Source organism: Anomalospiza imberbis, chromosome 11, assembly GCF_031753505.1.
Source record: "Anomalospiza imberbis isolate Cuckoo-Finch-1a 21T00152 chromosome 11, ASM3175350v1, whole genome shotgun sequence".
In the NCBI taxonomy this organism is placed as follows: Eukaryota; Metazoa; Chordata; class Aves; order Passeriformes; family Viduidae; genus Anomalospiza; species Anomalospiza imberbis.
The window spans coordinates 11,860,717-11,882,951 of record NC_089691.1 but is presented as its reverse complement, the minus strand read 5'-3'; the positions used below and the strand labels follow the sequence as shown (position 1 = coordinate 11,882,951).

At 44.6% G+C, this 22,235-nt stretch overlaps 1 protein-coding gene across 4 annotated transcripts in view; it reads right to left on the bottom strand.

Annotated features, from left to right (window-relative positions):
• The window catches only part of MGLL (monoglyceride lipase), a 102,887-nt gene that overhangs the window by 9,349 nt on the left and 71,303 nt on the right, over positions 1-22,235 (bottom strand). For all 4 annotated transcript variants that reach the window (XM_068201943.1, XM_068201944.1, XM_068201946.1 and 1 more), the window contains exons 4-6: positions 7,176-7,312; positions 5,516-5,626; positions 1,463-1,552 (exon numbers count right to left, since the gene is read on the bottom strand). In XM_068201943.1, the coding sequence (XP_068058044.1) occupies positions 1,463-1,552; positions 5,516-5,626; positions 7,176-7,312 (338 nt within the window). The remainder of the gene's footprint in view (positions 1-1,462; positions 1,553-5,515; positions 5,627-7,175; positions 7,313-22,235) is intronic.

The following is a 22,235-nucleotide window of genomic DNA, read 5'->3' as shown; positions in this document are numbered from 1 at the left end:
TTTGGAGCATATGTCACATGGTGCATCAGCGGATGCACATGATCTCACTCCACACTAGTCCTGTGTTCTTTTCCTCAGCTCCTTGGATCTTTCCACCTCCAACACAGTGAAATCTTATGCTCTATTCAAGGATAAGTGAACTGAAAGTCATTGGAACAAAAACCCCTCTGGCAGTGCCAAGAAACAACCCTGAGCCTTGAGGCTATTCTGGGAATCTCTTTGCTTTCCAGTTTTCTGAATAGGTGAGCCAAAGATGTGGGATATGCCGAGGCCAAATGCACTGCACGCACACAGATGTTGGCACTGTCTTTGCCCTTGATCCTTTCAGCTTCAATTCTAATGCTGGTCGAGCTGCCTCCCCAGACAAATGCAATCTATTAATTCCTAGTTAAGGTATGAACCATTGCATGAACAGCAGGGAAAATTACAGCATCTGTCAGTGAGATGGGAGCTGGTGTGGGAGCACAGGAACGAGTGACCACTTTGCACCAGCACAGCTCTTGAGATACCCTTGAGTGCCATTTTCTATAATTCAAGAAAAAATGGTACTTTCTGAAATGCACCAAGTTCTGGGTCTAGCCCAAGCACCTTCATGCACTTATGGTTTCCATCTCCTTTCACTCCTCCCACAATGGTGAGAAGGAAGAACCCTCTCTAGGTGGTGTTGCAGCAGTTGCAACTGCACCTGTTTGTGCAGTGATGGCATGAGCAGGCTGACACAGTTATTACCAGGAGTGAGAGTGAGTGGAAGACCAGTCCCAGGCTATTGTGGCACCATAAAAACTCATCCCCAGGACAGTTCCGTGCACATTCACAATGGTGAGGCTGGAGCTGTGCTGTTACAACAGCTGCTTCAATTGCAGCTCCTTGAAGTATTATTCTTGGGTGCAGCATGGATATATCATTTGTTTGGGAAGGCTGTAGCAGAGTCAGAGTGTGATCCAGGAGACCTTGGAACAAGTTGTTTGGTTCAAGCATGCTCTTGTCCTCTGCTTGAATGTATCTGGCACAATGTGATCCTGGTTTGGAAGCAGGAAAAGAAATCTCTAGGACTGTAGGGTTTTGCATGATTTCACTGCAAAGAGCAGGGGTGGAAAAGTTGACTTTAGCAGTGTGTTTGCTACCTGAGTTGGGTTTTGCTGCTGCAATGAATGGTGGTGGTGCAGCAGAGACAAAGACATGGCTCCCACGTGCTTCACCCTGCACCTGTAGCTCTCTGTCATGTCTGGTACCCAGAGCAGCTGTGGGTGCAAGGCACACCTCAGGGAGGAGCAGCTGGTTTCCCAGTCTTCTGTGAGCAGTCAGTTCCACTGGCTTCAGAGATATGTCACCTTTCCACACCAGCACAGATTTTGCTCTCCTGATCTAGCAAAACACTTGTGGGTTTTTCTAAAAGAAAAATGGCAGGACTGGGACAAGATACCAACTATACAGTGAGTTAAAATGGAATTAAGGTTCTCACCTCTTTCTTGTTCCGGGAAATTGCATTTGGATCTATCGACCCCAGTGATAGGTTTGGGAGCACAAAGTTGAGCACTTTTGCTGCAAAAACCTGTGGGAGAGGAAAGGGAGCGGTCAAAGAGCCAGTTAGAGGAAGAGAGGGAACATAGAGGCCCAAATCCTGAGCTGATGGAAATCAGCACAGGAGTTAAACAGTTGAGAATTGTCAACTAACTCTGGAGAAAGATCTGTCCTATATTTAAAATATTTATCTTAACGAGGAAAGTGTTTAAACTGCTCCTGGGAGCAAGGAGTGGGTGTGCTAGACTGAAATGCCGTCAGCTGTCCGTCCACATGCAGCAGCACAACTTCATTGTACTGTGGCTTTTCCTCATTCTTAAGTTAATTTCTGAAAGGGCTCAGTTAAGTACGTTGATAGGAAAGGTCATTTCCAGCTCTTAGAGGGCTGGGTTTTGGTGTTTTATTGCCCTTTCCTTGCTGCCACAGCTCTGATCTCGGGCTGCAGTGCATAAGGGATGTTGGGTGCCATCTGCAGCAGTTGCCTAGGCTGCACTCGTTTTGATAAGCATATTCTCCAGGGAACCTGTAAATAAACAACAGCCAAGTGTGCATGCATTGGCTAAGGGAATCCATTGCTCACACAGTCTCCTGGGAACCACACACAAAAGCATTGAGCAGCCCAGGCTGGAAACTGCTCATAGAAGAAAGGGTAACATCTTTTGTTTCAATAGCACTACAAGCACATTGATATCAGAGTTCTGCTCTGATCTTTGATAGCTGCCTTTAATTAAGTGATCACTGCTTAAGTCAGAAAATACACAGTGTTCTTTGGTACGGTTTATGGCCCTGTGGTGTTCACAGCTAACACTTGGAGGTAGGCTGCCACCTATGCTCTCTGTTTCTACAGACACCTAATCATTTCTGAAGCACTCCCTGGCACTTCAGATCACAGATGACACATGACAGATTAATTACGATATTAGAGGAATAACACAAGGTTGAAGTCAAAGTCACTGAGGAGTGAAGAGCAGTGAAGATTCACAGCAGGTTTGGGAACATGTGTGTACCTTGGGGTAGACATGAGTAAGAACCAGTGTCACTGTCTGCCAGTATACTGAGCCCCTCACTAGCTATGACATTGTGTCAGCAAAGTTAGTTTTTACTACACAACAATGCAGGTATGAGTTTATGATGATCCATGAAGGAATGGGGCTTTCCTCATTTCATGTTGACTCCAGGCAGTGGTGATTTAAGCTATGCCCCTCCATGTATCCTAGGCAGGATTATGGACTCTGAACCTGATGACTGTCATCTCTGCTAAACTGAACAGAATAAAGGAATAAAGCAACAACAACAACAAAAATTAATATAGTACTTTCTTTCACTTTGATTACACCTTAGGAAAAGTCCTTTGCAGTGTTACTGGGTGCAAATTCAGGCTGAAAGACAGTGAGCAAGTCTAACCTGACAGTAACCAGTCAGGTTAGAAAGCAATAGATCAGCAAGAGGCAAAATGGAAAACACAAAAGGTAAAGAGAGAATATTGTGTAGTGAGTCCTTAAACAATAGGCTGAGGGTCAGTACAGGATTAGACACCAGGGAGTATTTCCTAAGGGGTTGTCCTGCCCATCTGATTTCAAAGCATTCAGTAGCAGAAATGTAATGGGAGATGCTCTTTCACCCCTGCTCTGCCCTTTGCCAGCATACGTGACTCCTGTCTCTGCAGCCTTTGAAACTGCAAAGATTCAGAGCTGAATTTTGTCCAGGTCAGTTGAAAAGAAAAGGGGGAAGGCAACAAGATCCCTTTCGCTCTACTGAATTTGCAGCTGGATGCTTCCATCAGGACACAGGATTTTTGGGGCAGTGGTGAAATTGTTTCTGCAAAGAGCAGCACTTGATCTTCCTTCACAAAGCCTGCAAAAATGCTGTGCCTCTGGTGCTGCCAGGGCTGGCTCAGCAGCCAGGGAAGGTATTTCTAAAGAGCGTCTGAAGGACCCTGTGTGTCATCTGGCTCTCTGTTATTGTTGTCTTGAGCCCTCGTTTGTTCAGGCCAAGGTAAATTCTTGCTCAGCTGGAAACTTCCCCAGCAAAGGGATGAATGCAATGGTCCTTGGGAAATGGCCCAGGGCTGAGAAGTCGTACCAGTTCCAAGGGAAAACTAAGCCTTTGTTCCTCAGAAGCACAATCACCATGAAATGTTTTTTGACTCTCAGAGGAAAAAAACCACACAGCTTTATGGGAAATTGTGGCTAATGCAGGAATACTCTGCTTGTTTTCAATCCTTCCTCTTGCAAATACCTCTTCAACTCCCAAAATGATTTCAACTGAGTGTGACAGAGCAGAGCTGTTTCAGGAATAATTAATTTTTTATCAGGTTTGAGATGCAACAAAAGATTTGAAAGAGAAAGAAACTGACTGTGCTCTTGTAATACTGCATGTGAGAGTCTTTCTAGGAAAGAGACCATATAAAAACTTCCAAAATATGTCAGTTAGAGAAAAGGATTTCCTACCTAAGTAATGCATCATTACATTTATTTCTTACAGGGAGATAAAGCAACATCTGGTACAGATCTGCAACAAACCAGACTACAGTAATGCTAGTTCCCACAGAACTGGTGAGTCTTTGTTTCAGAAAGGGTTTAGCATCTAGCAAAACCCTAGCAATCTTTCTCTATTTCCCTTGATTAGAAAGAAAAGGCTAACAGTCTCTCTCATATTCAGACTGTTCATTATTTTTTATTAATTATTATTCTTTTTTGCTTTCCCAGGTAAGAAAAAGCAGGGGCACTGGTGCTCACAGGACACTTATGCCAGATGTAGCCTCCCCCATGAAGAATCAGTAACCAGCTCCTAAAACCAGACTTTGGTACTCTGGCTCCTATTTAATAAGTTTACTTGGGCTGGATGACTTCAGGATTCACTTCTACTCTTAAAATTAGGTAGGACTCTGGGAAAGCACTTGGAAAATATTGACTGGCATCCAGGTGGTGCAGATCTCAGCAGGGTCCTGCATCTTAAGGCTAGAGGTCTTAATGCATTTTTTTTCAGTGGAAAACAGGTGATTAGAAAGCACCCTTTGGTGCTTGTAATGATTTGTGAGGTCCCTAGATGGCTTTGGCTACAGCAGAAAGTGGGACAGGATTATACTGAAAGCTGAGGCAATCTGTGTCATCTCTCACAGAAGAAAAAAAAAGGAGAAATAGCTTAGAAGTAAATTAAAACAAGAAGCTAGCCCTAGGAGAAGTGTCTAAGGAGAGAAGATAAAGGAAGGAGTCCTGTGGGAATGAAAGGCTCTGTCCTTCGTGCTGGTTTAGCTGCTCCTTCCCTTTGCTTCCAGCTTCTTTTAGGATTGTTGTTTATTCTTTTTAGAATGCAAAAAGGAGGAGAGAACTGAGGCTCAGTTGCTTTGCAGAACTTCCCTGGGGAAGGGTGAACTGGGCAATGCAACTGTGGATCAGAAACAGCTCTGGAGGGCAATGTAAATGGGAGGGGGGATGAAGCCTAAATGCAAACCAAAAGAGATGGTCTGGACAAGAACCAGTTATGGTACCAAGCCAAATGGGATGCAGGTGGGGCAGTGATGCTTTAGCTGGAAGCCTCTGTTGAGGCTCATTAAGGATTTCTGAGACTGAGGAGCTCTAGTTCTGTTCAGAAATTGGTCATCCCCCAAATGCCAAAAATAACCCTGGCCTGACTTAGCCAGCAGCCTGTGTTTCAACTATACCAGACTCTGCATGAGTCAGGAAGAAAGCTGTAGGAGAGGAAGGGAAAGGACAGCATTGTGTGGGCTGCCACGGGGTGAGGTGAAGAAAGCACAGTCTGCTACCACCAGTACCCAACTCTTGCTTAAATAGGTTTTTTTGGACAGGTTCAGGATTCACTTCCCCTCTGAAAAGTAGGTAGAACTGTGGGGGAGGCACTTAGAAGAAAAGTATTGACTGGCATCTGGGTGGCACAGATTTTGCAGGGTTTTGCATTTCAAGGCCAGAGGTCTTAACACTTTTCCTTCTGCAGAAGAGCAAGGTGACCATGTGCAACGCGGGTTTGCTCTTACCTTGATGGGAGTAGCGACTTCTGGGCTGGCTACCACTAAAGGAGAGATTAACAGCATGCCTGAAAACTCACTGGGTCGCTCACTAGCTGTCAGAATGGAGATGGCTCCCCCCTGCAATGCAAAATAATAGCCCACAGCTTAATACAGGTGCCAACATCTTGTTTGTATAGTAATCCTGTTACTGGAAGAGGTTTAGTCCAAGCAAGCAATTACTTCTGCCCCACTGAGAGTGCAGTGTGGTCAGCAAGGAAGGCTGGAGGAGTAGAAGCACTGGAAGTGTCTGGTTTTTGTGAGGTAGAAGAGATCTGGTTTCTGTTCTCATGCTATAAACCCTCACGTCACATTGAACTCAACTCTCCATGCAACGTCCATCAGCTCCCTGGGATGCCTTGTGTCCTCCTTACTTTAAAGGACTGAGAAGAAGAAAATGTCTGTGTTGTAGATGTTGAATGTGCTTGCCACATGTCTGAAGTGGTAGTTCGGGTGGGACTTGAAAAATTTTTTGAGGTTTATCAGCCTGACAGACTGGTGCTGCACGGAGAAGATGCTGTGAAGCCGGGCTCGCTCCGTGCTGTGCCACTGGTAACCTGGGCAACAGCAATGCTGCCAAAGGCATGTGAAAATCTTCACTAATTAATGGGAATTAAATATTCTCCTCCCCAGTGTCCCCAGCCCCTCCAGCCCCACAGTGCTATGCCAAGGGCCTGGCAGCAAATACCCAGCCCCTGGTCCAGAGCTAAATGAGAGCCAGGCTGAGCCGTCCCGCACGAGGACGGGCGGATGGCGAGGGGTGCAGATGGAAGGGATCCGGTGGGCTTGCTTGGGAAAGTTTGCAGGGGATTAGTTGCCAAGGGAAATATTTGGTGAACTTCCACACTTCTGGAGAACCAGGGGCTTGTTAAATGGAGCAGCAGCGAGAAGCATTTCAAAGATCTCACTGGGAAGTTGCTCCTTGTTACACAGTGGCTCTGGAGCACGGGAGCCCTTCAGAGCATGCCATGCCTTCCTATGCCAGAACACTTATTTATGTGAGCATGGACTGAATCCCAAAGTACTTATTCATTTTCCTCTCCTCTGGGAAGGCAGGGAGGGCAGATCAATGACATCAGTGGGAATACTGTTAGCTTGAATAAAGGGATTTGGCCCGTGCTGTCAGAATCAGGCTTCAGATCTGTTCACCAAATCAGTGCCTTTGTTTTTGCAGCCTTAATCCCTGGTACATTTTCCTGTTAGGTTGTTTAACAGAATAAGGCTACAGGGTATTTTCATGCTTCATCCCCATGCTGCTCACAAAGCCTTGGAGGGCTTAACCTCCTGGTTACTGGTTAAAATGAAAGGGGAAACTCGATGCTGCAGGGAGCTGGGGAGACTTACCACATAGCCAAAGGAATGAATGGTCATGTTAAAAAACAGGCTTCTCCTTGCAAATGGCTAATTAGGGCCATGGTGGGGGTAGAAAAGTTAAGGACTGTCCTTACTCAAGGCAAATCTCAGGGTTGTAGCATGCTGGCAAATCAATCAGTGAATGAAGTGGAAGGGAAGGTTCTTTGTAGTTTTGTTTTGCTGCTGTGGAATGAGTTCTTTCCTGCCATCCCCATGAGTACCACCAGACTATGACACATGTCTTGTGCTGCTGGGAGGGGTAGGGGATGGTGCTTACCATGGAATGCCCCAGGATGAGAACAGGCAGTTTGGGGTGCTCTTTCCTCATGAGATCAATGTGCTGCAAGCTGTCCCTGATGAAGACGTGGAAATCTGAGACAACCATACGATCACCCTCGCTCTGCCCATGGCCAACTGCAGGGGAAAGCAGAGCACACAGCTAGGTCATTTGAAGCAGTGGTTACAGTCAAGAAAGGGCCTGGCAGAAATAAGCCTGTTGGACTGTTTCTGTCCTAACTTGACCTTCTCCTGCAGTCGTCTCTCAACAGAAAAAGTGCTGCAGAAATGCAAAGGAAACTGCACAGAGCTGTCAAGTGCCATACTGTCCATGACCTGACTTTTTAAATAAACATCACAGAATCATAGAACGTTAAGGGATTGCAAGAGGCCTATAAATTTGGACTTCTGTTCCCCCATGTTTCTATCTGCTCTTCAAAGCTAAGAGTACCAATTTACTTCTTGCCACTGCCAACATCAGGGTGAGGAAGGGCTGTCTTGCCTTGCTGATGGGTCACTGCATCCTGGGAAATGGGGATTTGCCTCAGGGATCATATGCTTTGGGTCTGGTGGCTCACTGTGCAGCTGTAATTGCTGTGTAGCATCTTGGCCAGAAACAGAAAGATTCTGAAGACTAGATACAGTTGCTATAAACTTAATAGACCATGGACACTGCCTTTTCCAGGGCCTGAATGTGCATAAACTTCACAGTCCTGCTTTTTGTCATGATACCCTGCAGTGCGGGGTGGGCTGGAAACCTCCTCTGTGTGAGGTAAGGGGTCAAGTGATGGAGGCTGCAACAGCCTGCATCAAGCAGGCTTGCAGAGGCAAGCATCCAGTGGCAACCTCCTCTTAAACAAGTGTTAATGCAAACTGTACCACAGCTGGACACTGCTTCCTCATGCTGTGTCTGGGAATTATCTTGCCTAATGGAAGGGAAGGGGATGATTAAAATGGGAGATGGTGAGTTGCCATGGGAACAGTGGCATCCCTGGCAGAGGTGGAGCCAGCATCACCACCAACACAGCCCCAGGCAATTTTGAGCTTGCAAAGGCTTGAAATTAATGCCACCTTGGGGAAGCAGTTTGCATGCTTACCTGACCACACATGCATGTCATTGTCTATCACAAATAGGATTTGTCCTTAGAAACAGCCCTTTGCTTGTTTCTGTTCCATGCATGTTGTTAAGGAAAACTGTGAAGGGGAAAATGCATCCCACTCGTATGGGTTAGGGTATGGGGGCCTTAAACATCTCCCTCCTGCTGGGTGTCTCCTTAGGCCTTCTCCACTGGGCACTGAGGCACATTTATAGACACAAAGGGACAATGACTTGTTAAAGGAGGTGAAGCTGATAATTGTTGACATGCTGGATGGTTCCCCTTGCAGTGATCAGCAAAGAAAAGCACCCCTGACACAGTCTCAAAGGTAGTCAGTCACATCTGCTGGCAGTGGTCATACCAGTGGGAATCAAGTAGGTCTCAACTTTCTTGTAAGCCACCCAAAAAAATCACCTTGCAAATTAGGCAGAACTTCTAATAAAAAGCTGGTTTAAATTCACTCCATCTAGGAAAAACTGAACCCCAAACTCATTTTTTTGTCAGGTGGTCTCCATGGTTGGGTCTTTTGGCAGTGAAGGCTGCAACGAGCCACCCTGGCTGCCAAAAAAACCCATACACATCATGCTGATCAATTATAAATAGTGTTTTACCAGTCCTGCTTTCCATGCACACACTCCAGTTCCTGCCAGAATATGGTGCAGCAAACATCCTCCATGGATCAGTGACCAGAAACAAATAGAAGAGCAAATTAAAATACAAGTCATGATAATCTCCAGAAGTGAAACCATGTGTGTGGCTAGAGGAACTATTGACTTTAAATTGGTTTTTGTTACAGATGGAAAGTGAGCTTATTACAACTTTTATACACATTCAGTCCACTCACTTTATGGTCCTCAAATGTGTTATCTGCCTATTATTCAACTCCAATTGTAGCAGGTTAATATGAGTTGAACAGTCCAGAGAGAGGAACATTTTCCCTTTCAGAGCTCTGCACTTCAGGCTTTTTTCTCTCCAGTGCTGCCTCACTTGCTTCTGGTCTCTCCTCTCCAGTGCTCAGACAGCTGTGCAAGCAGAGACAGCAGCCCCCCATGGCCCAGGTCTGTAAATGGGCCATGACTCCTTGCTCTGGAACTGTGAGTCTTTGGTCTATTTTTGGATGAGACAGAGGGAGGTCTGGAAAGCCTCCTTGGCTCTCAGTGTGAAGTATTTCCCCTGCTCCTACCACATAACAGTGACACTGCTTGTAACAGTCAAAGCAATGATTGCGGAATCCAAGAAATACCTGTGCAACGCTGTGACAAGCTCCTCTTTGAATTTTCCCAGGATTTTTTATTAATAACTTCATGAGCCAGTGTTAACCCCAGTTTTAAAATACTAAACTGCTGTTCCCCACTCAGATGGCACAGAGCCTGAGCAGCAGTTTGTCTGCACGTGTGGGACAGGAAAGCCATGCAAGTCTTTGCTTTCATATTATCCCTGCCCCTTGCACAAGGTTAACCAGGGGTCATTGCTAGGTCATGGTCTTCTATTTTACTATTTTCCATTCTTCCCCTCCAAGAAACTAAACTTGTTCCCCCAGTGAATGAGTATATTTCAAGTTTGAATTCCCCAGCTGAGAAAGCTTCAGGGTGAGGAACTAAGACCCCTTCTATTAGATGAGAGATATTTGCACAACCAAACATTGATACAGTCAAGAATATTGACATGTTTTTCTCTGATCTTTTGCATTTAGAGCTATTAAGAATGAAAGGTCAGGTTCATCCTTGATGTAAAGCTTTGGGTTTTGCTGGGAATGAATCTGCTGTAGTGATTCCACAGTGCCAGTGGCAAAACGGGGTGCAAGAGGAGGGGAACCACTTTCCCCTAGCAACTGGAACCAACCAGAGACTGCTCCACACCCAAGTGACACAACGCCACGGGTGACAACAGAGAAGTGTCCAAGAATCACAGCTCCATGAGCTCCTCATCACAGCATTCCCACAGGGGCCCCCAGTTTCAGCAGGGCACTGTGAGGTGCAGTGCACAGAGCTGTGACTGCTGGTGCACATCCCCACAGCACACTCAGCATCCAAAAGCTTTTAAACTGTTTCCCATCTATCTGTCTTCACACCCAGCTTGTGTGGTTCACTGCTAGTAGTGTGTGTGTGCAGTGGCTCAGAGATCATTTCAGGTTGTGTGTACTGACCTAATTGCAGGCACCCTTTCCACGAGGCTTTAAAAGTGAGAATCCAAACCACATATTTTCAAGTTGCAAATCTAGAATTAGGAAGTTAAAGCATCCATTTCCAACCAAACACAGCACTGCAAAATAGCATACTTCACTCAAACAAAATCTGAATAAAGGCTTGATCATCTGGCCCAGTATGTCACAGTTATTAAATTCTTCCCTCTATTTTAAGCATGAGCATGCTCAGACTGTGGCTCTGCCCCTGGAGTCAAGAACAACAAACTCAGCCAGTCCTGTCAGCATGACTTCAGAGTGCGAGTCCACCTATGATTATAGATCTTCCAAAGCTACACATCTCTGGATAAAGTAATACTGACTGCCTGCACAGGAAGACAAAGCTGAGAGTTCAGCAACTAAGTATTTGAAGGTGTGAAGTGTCTGGGGAGTCTGTTATAACCATGTAAGTATGACTCTGCCTGCATAACAGAGCCTGTGACCCTGGAAATACATACTTCTACAAGTCCCTTCATTCCTCAAATCCCATATTCTCTCATGCTGTGGGGCTGGCTTTTGAAAACCACTCCAAAGCAGCCAGGCTCTTCAGCTGACATTGGCTCACATGCCTCAAAAAAAGGTTACGTCCTGTTCAGACTGGAGATATCCTGAAAAACATGTAAATAAAAAGCAGTCCAACTTGACACTCCTTTCCCTTCATTCAAAGCCAAATGGGAACTGCCTGAAGAAATAAATGTGGAGAAATGTGCTACCACAATTAAGTAGCCCAGCTCTGGGCTTGTTGGGCAGACTCAGCCTGATGAGGGGGCCTGGGCTGGGTCTCCACCAGCATGATGCTTTTTTGCTGGGGCTGTGGGGTCATATCAGTAGTCCTTAAATGCAGTAAAGAAGACCAGCAGAGTATCAGGCAGAGAGGAGAGCTTGGCAGTGCCTGTCCCTGCACACTGTGGGGTGCCTCAGCACGCAGCCCTCGGAGGCGCCGCGGGGATGGGTGAGTGTGGCAGCACACCCTGTCCACCCTCAGATACCTGCACTGGTTTTGTTCTAAACACTGACTTTTACAGAAGCTGCACACCATACATATTTGTTCTCTTTCCAAGTGCTCAACCCTCCTGACAAAAGTGGAGCCTGACCCTGGATGCTCAGGTGAGGACTGAATTGACCCTTTGACCTTCAGCAGGAATATTTTGCTATGGAAAATGAGGTGATGGGAGTGCAGGTCAGATGTTGAGTTCAGCTATGGTGCTGTAAATTCACCAATTTCAGTGCTGTTCCTTAAAGCTTACAGTCACGGGAAAGCAGAAATTATACACCATGTTGTTTTTTCAGCCTTTGCCCCCTATTTATTATGGAAAAGTCATAAAACAAAGAGGACAGGAGAAATCTGCCTAGGGAACAGTAATTTTTCAGGAAGAATTTGTATCTTGGCTTTTCACATATTTTGGTATTTCCAGCTTTGGGAGAAAGGGGATGGTTTGGATCCATTTTTGTTGTAGTGAGAACACCACCACTGTAGGATGAGATGTTCTCCCCTGCCAACTGATGGTGGAAACAATCAGGAGGAATGCAGGGCTTGACTCCTGCCTCAGGATTTATCAGTACTATCTGTTTTCCTCTACAGAGGCGGAACTCCAAGATTTTAGAGTGGGAGAATCAGGAACAGGCAGAGCCAGGGGTTAGGTCAGGAATTCCAGGCTGACCACTCCCTCAGCACAGCCACATTTTGAATTGCAATGGTGCTAACAGAGGAGTGTCAGGAGTTTTCAGTGGTTAAAGGTGAGAAGTGCCACCACTGTGAATTCAGTGATTCCCAGACACAGCTGAGGAGCAGGTCTGGTACCACAGAGTCCCACACTGCAAAGAAATCTCTTAATGATGGCAGAGGGGCCATTAGCAAGGCTTGGTGCTGGAGCGTTTGATTTAACAAGCTGAGCATGATGTGATTCAATTCCCAAAGAGCTGTTGTAGGCCAGAAAAGGTGATTTTGCTGCTTTAGCACTGGCACTGCCACAGCAGTGGCAGCAGCTCATTACAGCACAGACAGTGGTGTGCAGCAGAAGGATTTGTGCTAGAGCCCACAGCCAAGCTCAGGTTGAAGATCCTCTCATTTCACTGCTTTGTTCATCAATAAGCTTGTTGGAATCTGATAGGTCCATTTGAAGCAAACACCCAAATGGCTTTTGGAAAAGAAGCTATTATGTGTTTATTAGCTTTTGGAAAGATTTCTTTTATTCCTGAAGTCCTCTGCTTCTATTTTCTGCCCAAAATTGGAGATGGAATGGACCTCTCACTGGTGTTGGACACTGTGACGTGTGTAGGTGAGCCTACCTCACCCTTTTTTGCTCTCACCCCACCACAGGTCATGCTGCTGGTAAGAGACATGAGCATAGTTGTGTCCTGCTTGCTGTCTGGCTTAGGGAATAAAACACATAATTAAAAATGCTCATAGATGCTTTCCCTCTGCAGGTGGCCCACACAGAGGAATGATGCTGGGTCTGGAGCCCACAGGAGGGAGATGCCAGTGACAGAAATGTGGATGGTTCTTCTGGTGCACAAGGTGTAATGTGCCAGCCTAAACCCTCACCCACGATCTCCCTGAGCTTGCAGCTGCTTGCTCAGGTGGGCACCTCACTATGATGGCCCCCAACCTATCCTGAGACCCCAGTGCCACAGGAAAACACCCCTTCAGCAGCTCATTTTATATCCAAACCCCACAGACAGGGAGAAGTGACCCTTGCCTGCCTCTGCTTTCCTCTCTGCCCTTTACAAAATACATTCAGACTTGGAGACAAAACTTAGAGCACAAGATGCAGCAGATACAGTTTTCCAGAGTGTTTCAGCTTTAGCAGCCAGTGCAGCAGTTAATGAAGTGTGTCACAAGGCATGGCAGCTGATGCCTGTATTTATGAGCTCTACTGAAACTCCTCTGAGCACAGACTGCTTTTTTTTTTTTTTCCCAGCACTTGTACAGCACCAGCACCACAGGGCATCACCACAGACCTTGGTCCAAGGTTCAGCAAGATTTAAAAGTAATAATTAACTCAAATCCCAGACTATAAGGCAGCATGCTTTTGCAGAGGAGGGGTGTGGAGAAAGCACATAGATGGAGAATTTGCAGGAGACAATACACAAGGCAACACAGCAAATGTTCTGTGAAGCCTTGATTTTCTGCTTGGTGACTTTTTAAGGTTTAATGAAAAAATTATTAATGAATAGTAAACCCTTCAAATTGTCATAACAGTTCACTACTTAAAAAACTATACCTGTTTTGTAATGATTTAAGTACACATCTTTTTCATCAAGTGAGCAAAGCTCATTAATTAAACAGACTGGATTTCAAAGCTCTCAGTGTTTAATTATTTGTTTAACAAGCAGTACATCTAATCCACCATTCAGACACACAAACAACTAAAACAACAGGAAGAATCTTCAAAGCAGGACAATCAACATCTGGAAAAGTCAACAGACTGTGCCTGTATTGTCAGTAACACATAAAGCAAATGTTCCACTGGCAGAACAAATACACAGAGGAAGCACCTCAGAGATCATCCTGCTGATTCCTGCTCAACAAAGCATCTTTCTTGCCCTCAGAACAGACTTATCACAGTAAGGGAGCTTGTTCCTGTTTGATTTCCCCAATTTCTTTCCATTCTTCAACCAAACCAAGTCTGATGCACAGAGGGCACTGTGAAATTTCTGTCCTCCATCTGTACCTACTCTTCATTTTGCTGCATGTGGGGAGCACTGGACCAAGACAGAGACACATGAGCCAGGGGAGAGGAGGGTAAGCTGTCCTAGGATTTGAGACAAAGGTCCTGCTCCCTTGACTCTGATCAAGCTGCCATCTAGGTCAGCTGCTGTGCTTATTTTGTAGCTAAACCTTGGAGCTGAGTGTCTGAGTGTCCACCTGACTGAGCCTTAGCTGTGCACTCTCATCCTCCCCCACAGCTCTGGTTTCCACTGCAAGAAAAACCAGTTTGACACAAGCCTATGGTCTTTCCCAGGAAGATTGCTTTCACATCAGATGGGAACCATTAGGAACTCAAAGGAGAAGATCCTCTGTCACCACTGCTTCCACTTTCATGTTCTTTGAGAACCTGAAATACAGCTCAACATATGCTTATCCTTACCAACATCAGAGTAGTCCTGGGCATCCCTTCTTTAGCACCTCCAGTAGAGAAGCAGTGAACACACTGGTTTTTCCCACACAGGCACATTATACAACAACTAGATGTGGTAGCCAACAGAATTACCTCTTACCCTGGCTGTTTTATGTATGAAGCATGTAGCTAAGAACTACAGGTGGATTCTGCCTCTCTCTGACCAAAAGAGAGCCTTGTCCTGAAGGCACAAGTCCATCAGCTTCCCTCTTCCCTTCCAAGGTTAGGAAAATAATTTTCCTTTCAGCATTTGCTGGGTAGTTTTTATTCACTTGCCTCACACAAAGAGTGCAGCAAACTGAAAGCATTCTCCTCCCACATCAAGAGACACATTTGCAGAGATGAGATATTTTTAGAATTGTGCACACAGAGATATATTGTTTGTTGTCTTGGTTAGGAAAAAAAAAGCAACAGTCAATTTTCTATACTAAAATTATTTGTGCCTTATTGCTAGGGAGCAGACAACCAGTCATCTTGCTAAAGCCATTTGAAATCTTTTCTGTACTCCAGAGATGACAAACAAAATGACCTGGTATGTATCAGAGCAGTCGTTAATTCTGGCTAACAAGGCAAACTGTTTCTGTCAATGTTAAGAGCCAATTCTTCTCTAATGGATACAAACATGGTTCTTTTGCCTTTAGAAGACTTGCCCATTTCTAATGCAGTTGCTGAATTTGGCTCTGAACTGCAGTTCCTTAAAAGTCTTCCTGGAACATTATGTTGCTCATGCAGACATGCTGAAAAAACCCATCTGAGTGTTTGTGTTGCAAAATAAGGAGCTGCATTTGCAAACAGCAGTCACTGTGCCCAGGCTAGAAACCTAAGCGTCTCCTGGGATGCCATGAAATGAAGGGGCCAAGACAGTATGAAAATCTGCACATGCCACAGTCACTTCCCACACTGCCTGCAGTGGGGCAGCTTTGTCATCCCTGTCACAAAATCAGGTCCGTGAAAGAGGAATACGGAGCCCACTTCCTCTTCCGCAAAGCACATTCACAACAGTATTCCACTCTCTTCCTCAGGCCCTTCTGCAGTGTCACCCCTGAGCCAGCCCTCAAAAACACAGAAGCAGAAGACAGCTGGCAGAAAAATTCTTTTCTACTGGGCTGCTGGGATCAATGGTCTGAAAACATTGCACAAAGCTAGCGTAGATGGCTGAGCAGCTGTTGAGCTCCTCTGCTGAAGTGTTTCTTTTGCTGAGGAATGAAATTATTCCTGTCTAATCTCTTCTCCTATGGGATGAAGATCACAACACAATATAAGTTATATAACCAGCAAAGCACAATTTACAGTGGCCCTAAGGAGTCAGAGACACTAACCAATCAAGCACTAGGGGATTTTTATTTAGAGCCTATAATACTTTTTATGAGGGACTATAATTTTTAACAGTTATTCTTGCAGTTTTGCACTGAGATTTTGCTCTCTTTCATGAGGAGCACATAATTTCCTGAAGTATTGGTGAGGTGACTTTATTTAGTAATGGAGTTCATCTTCAAAGACTTAATCTGGCATGACATAGAACCAGTATCAATGCCCAGATACTGCAGAAAAAAATGCATGGACTTTGCTGGAGTTAATCCAGGGTGTCACAAGTTAATTTGACCTATATGCTGCTGATCTAAGAGCACATAAGAGCTTTTTTTCTTCTCTCCACATATGACTTGAGTTATCACTAATGGTAGTTAGAGTTTCACCTTCAGTGGAAGAGGCAAGCAGTCAAGGGATAACTCCCTTGGTATTTTATTTTGGCTTTAAAAACATATATAATTTTCTTCTCTTGTTTTAATCCCATAAATTAAAAAACAAAGGTGCAAATTGTACTTTTTCCTAGCTGAAAACAAGGATGAAAACGCAACTGCATTAACTTTCTGATCCAACTTCCAGTTTTAAAACAGCTGGGGCACCAATTCAAAATGTCAGGGTTTTCAATGAAAAAACCAGTGCTGGAGTGGTGCTGCACACTCCCCTTCCCCTTCCCTGCCCATTTATTCCAAAGCACGGCTGCATGTGGGCTGCCTCTCCAACATGCACATGCTATTAACTCCTAAATGACAGCTTGTTCAACTAGAAAACATTTCCATTTCTTTCCTTAACAAAGGCCATTCATTTCCTGCTCTTCTGTTTGCTTAAAGATGGTTCCATTTGGCCTGATGGGAGTGTGCACAGCCCTCCTGACTGTTCCCCTCGAGGAGTGCTCCAAGTGAAGGACCCTGCCCTGGGTGGCTGAGCAGGGAGCCCGGCCCCGCACGCTGCCGCAGCATCAGCCCAGCTACTCACACTGCCAAATCCAGATGTGAGCCGTGGCTAGTTCTGTGCTTGAGCAAACAATCAAATCAATTAATTTTGGGAAAGACAGACCTAATTCTTCCCTGCCTACAGTAGTTTAGGCATCACAAAGAAAAGAAGATGAAAGCTGGATCGTGTAAGAACTCCCTTCATGCTGCTGACGAATGTCTTGGGAGACGGACACAGCTTCCTTTCAAGCTCTCTTCAAAAGGTTCCTCTCCATGCAGACCACCCATTGGGGACCCACATCAATAACAACAACAAAAAAAAAGAATTTAAAAGACCCATTTTTCATCCATTTTATTTACATGTTAAAATAAACACGAGTTCCCATCTAGAGCAAGGGCTCCTAGTGGGTTCTGTTTAGTCTGTGAGATTCTTGGCACCAGAATGCAGCATTTCTCTATTCCAAAGCAATCTTGGCACAGAATTGTTGGTTATATAATTTTTAAGCAACTGGCAAATGAATAATAATGTTTCTAAAAAGAGTGACTCGTGTTCTAAGATACCAGTAAGGTGTTTTACCAATTAATCTGCCAAAAGGTCATTAACAAACCTGAGATCTCAAGACCCTTCATTCAGGGTCAGCTCTCTCCATGGGTTGCACTTCCAGTTCTCAGTCACCCTGTCCAAAGGGAGCTTTCTCACAGAGTTAAAAAGATTTTTCACTTTTTGCTTTATTCCGTTGTATTGCCACATGGCAGTGCCACCCTCATTAGATGGGATTTGTCCCTGTTCCTGACAAGGCACGAAGGAAATACCACTCTCCCAGAGCAAATAGCTTTTTATACCCTCTTTGCACCTTTGCACCAGCTCAATGGGTGAGCAGCAGGTGGATTATTTGAAATAAGGGCAGGGGTTTTTAATTAGTTTTTTTTTTTTTTTTTTTTTTTTTTGGCAGGGTACATCCGCACAGAGCTGTAGCTCACTCAAGCCCTAACAGATCTGGGAGCAACACAATTAAGGGAAAAAACCTCCTGATGAAGCAGGTCTGGCAGGGAGCATTCCTGGGTGGGTCAATCCTGCCCAGTGTGCCAGAGCACAAATGCTGCCAGTTGGCTCATGGCTGAGTGGCATTTGGATGGTGCGCAGGGGAAGTCACGGGGAAGTGGCAGGGCAGAAAATAGCTCCCCTAAATCCATCTTGCAGCAAAGCTGTTGTCCTTTCCTGTAGAAGTTGGTTTCACAGTTAGTGTTGCAGTTGCTTTTTACCACTTCATGCCCTTTTCTCTTGTAACTTTCCCCACGACAACTCTGAAATGCTCCTCTGTACATATATATTTACCAAAAAAAAAAAAAAAAAAAAAAAAAAAACCAGGATCAAACAGGCAGGTTGTTGCTATCTCTGCTCTATTACTCATTTCAAGCCATGGCTGAGTGACAGTAGGCAATGAATCCTGGCTGGCAGGTCCACAGCTCAGTAAACAATGCACAGATACAAGTGATGAGCTGTGGAGGGTTGCAGACCCAAATGCTGGTTTTGGGCTGTGAGAGCTACTTCACAATCAGCCAGCAAGGGTGTATCTGCAGCTCAGGGAGAGCTCTCTACAAAATCCAGACAGGAGAGGAACAAGGTCCATGAAAAGGCACAGGGCTGTAGCCAAAAGTACAGGTGGTATCAGGCAGGGTCAGTTCAGAGGTGTCCTCTGTCTCCTCTCCCTTCCCCCAGCCCTCTGCTGAGCTGGGCATGAACTTGGCACCACGATGGGTCAGGCTGCCCGCTCTGTAGCATTAGAAAAACTGCCAGGATCTGTCAGCAGGCTTTGTCTTGGATAAATTCAGAACCAGAAAATAAATGTAGCATGGAGAATGCCAATTTTAAGAGATCTGGGTTGAGAGCATTAGTCTTTGTACCATCTACAATTCAGCACTTTTTTTTTTTTAACTTTATTTTTGTAGTTAAGCAAGAATTCTCAGATTAGAGAGTACTGCCAAGCCCTGAATAAATCGCAGCATTAGAGATGCTGTGGATACAACAGCTCTCCCCATGAACTGAATCTGCAGACGATATCTTCAGAGAAATTAACCCTTGAGTGCCACAGGACAGGCTCTGTGGCATCACTTTCAATGCTCTGGGAAATCTCACCTTGTGGTTAGAACAGGTTTCTCCTATTCATGGAGCAATACTGATGACAGGTGGAGTAAAGCACAGGCTTAGAATAACTTAGAATGGCTGACACAGTAACTTTTCTGCATTGTTGGTGAAGTGGTCAAGTTTCCAGGTGGAATCCTGAAGACCAATTCAACCAAAGGATGTGTAACTACCAAACTACTCAAGCAGCTTGTAATTACCTAACATATGATTGTTTATTTTCCATCCACAGCCCATTCCTTAGCAGTTCTGAAAGCACTTGTTTAGAATTTGGATATAAGGTTAAAGCTATACAGGTGCAATTTAACCTTTCTTATTTTTCTCCCTCATCCCTTTCAATATTGGTGAGATGTTTTATTATAAGCTGCTCTATTCACTGGCTGAATCTTCCTCTCAGCCTGTGAAGAACCATTCACAGTAATGGTTTTGCATTCTTGGAACTCAGGGCTTCTCAGCTGCAAGCTCTCTGGAAGTGGGTCAACATCACATTCAGATGTTTTCATGAATAACCTGAGATATACTGAGCTGAAGTGTTACTCCTGAGAGCCAAGACAAACCTGTGGCAGAGCCAAGTGGCAGTTTCCAAACACCTTCTTGCACAGCCTACTGCTGTGATACAGAGTGAGCCACATCCTGATCTGAATCATACAGGACTGATCATAGGACAACCTGCAAGAGATACCCACAGCTAAAACTGCAGCACTGTTGGACCATAACAGAAAACAGGCCAGATTAAAGTGATGTGAAATCCAGGGAAGTCTTCAGAAATATAAGCAAAAGAGCTTTTCTAGTGTAGGTCACTAAAATTTGGCCACAGCTGGCACAGACCAGGACATGCTACCATCTGAGGACTGGCTGTTAATTACAGAAATGGGCTGATGAGTCCTTATTTGATGTCTTAGTTCATTATGGAACCAAAAATCCCCCATGGCAGTTGGCTCTCTCACTGCCAGAATGCACAGGAGACTTCAAAGTGAGCTCCACACACATCTTCAGGTACGACTTCTTCCAGATGGCCTTAGGTTTTGTAAGACCTTTTGCAATCTTCATTTTGTTATTCTAAAGAAGGCTCAAGGCCAAAAGGAATGTTACTGGGATGCTGGAGAATCTCATCTGGATTGGAGAATGAACCAGAGGTTAACCAGATGTTTGGATTTACTTTACTAATGGCCTCAGAAGTGAAGAGGATCACACTGCCAGAGGCTTTCAATTATCAAGATTAATTTCCTAAAATTCTGAAATAATTTTCTCAAAGCACCAACTATGTTTGTACAGTTCCCTGTACAGTTTAAATGCTAAAATGATATTTAATTCTCTAAAATAATAGTTCAAGATATGCTAGTTTTTTACTAAAATAGGGAAAAAAAGCCTTAAAACCTATGAGTCAAATCCTAGTCCTACTGAAGTTAGTGGCATTTAGCTACTGCCTTCAGAGGATGCAAGCATGTATTCTGTGTGTAGCAGCACAGAAGCAATTAAGTCTCAAGGAACTTAGAAATAAATTCCCAAACTTCATAAGGAACTTGGCTTTAAGTTAGAGGCTTTCTGAAAGAAATGAGAGGCTGCAGTGCTGAGCTGAGCATGCAGGGACTGGCACCACCCCCTGAAGGAGAGAGGGGCAAAGCTGATGGCATCTGATCCCTCAGTAGCTGATGTCTCAAAGAGGAAAGGAGAGGCAGAACCAGGAAGGGGCCATGGGATGTGTGGCACAGAAGTGAAAGACATCAGTTAATGACAGCAGTTTATGTTAATACTCTGCCAGGCTCCACGGACAACCAAAAGAGAAATGCTCTGAACTATCATGTTGTGAGTAACTAATAGATGGAGAAGAGGAAAACATTGGCATCCAGCCCTAATGTGGGCAGGAATACACTGGGACAAAAAGTGAGGACCTTCAAAGAGTCAGAGGAGCAAGAGCCTGGAACAGCCTGCTCAGCAGCAACAGTGTTTGCTGGCAACCACACTTGATTAAAAACTGATCTCTGACCACTTGTGAAGAAGACAGAAGGACGCTGTTTGCAGGAACAAATGCCTAGATAATGCAGGGAGTGTCTTCCTGTCCGTGCTGTTAACAGGAGTATGTCTTAATAATAAAATAAATGTCCTCTTTTAACATTCAAAATGAAAGTGCAATAGGAGAAGCACTATTAAATGAAATCCAATCCACCAGACACTGCATAACCAAACCTGTTTCTCTGTAATACTTGGACTTATTGAAGAGGGAAGAACCTGAATATGTGAATCAACAAAGGATTAACTTTCCTATCATTCACTGATTATTTTCCTTTTGGGGCTTGTTGCTGCAATATGCACTTGTTTGGAGGCACTGATAGAGAACATTCTGTTTTTTAAAAAAACCTCTATATATTTTGTTATTAAAAAATATCTATTAGCTTTAGGACTTCTGAGAATCCCTTAAAAGGTCTGCTCATGGTCTGTAACAAATAGAGCTACTCCCAGGAAAATCAGCAGGGAGAAAATCCACCAGCTGGAATCAGAAATTCCAGCTCTGGAACAACATGCCACACTTTATGAATGAGCAAATAAACAAACAACGAGCACTAGGACTACAAATTATGAAAAGCAGTATATGGGCTACTTCTGCATCTTGATTTTGCCAAGTGGAGCTCTGGAACTCAGGAGCTTGGGCCATGAAGGAACAGGAAGCTGTAGGAGGCTGATGCCTAGAGGGAGCCTGGAGCTGGTTTAGACCCTGCTCCAGCTCCTGGCATTTCACACTGTGCCAACACACACAGTATGGTAGGTTTGCCTGGAGTAGACCCAGGGAGTCTGTTAATATTGCAAGTTTTGGTGAAAAATAGGCTGAGTGCCACAGTTTTGATCAAAACACACAAATGCATGCAACTTAAGTGAGCCTTCCCATTACTTCAGAAGGAGGTTATAAGGAAAAACCACTCTCTTTTTGGAAGTTTTGGAAAGTTTTGCTGCTTTAGTGAATCATTTCCCCTGATACTGTGACAGTTCAGTTCTGCAAGAAGGATTTTATTCTCAGTTTCCAGTGTAGGCAGGGCACAAAGAGCATTAAAAATGAAGACGAAATTGCAGGTTGAGGCTGTTTATTGACTGGTTATATGTTTTACTTCTATTTGTAAATCTGCCTGTCCTTTGCCTTTGCTCGTGCAAATAAGAGCTCTCTTTGCACACCATGCTCCTTAATAAGGCTCTTCTCCAGGTTACTGCTGAAACAGGCACTAATCTGAGCTGGACTAATCTAAACTGGACTAATCTGAGCTGGAGTGTGCTCCTTTGACGCCTGTTATCTA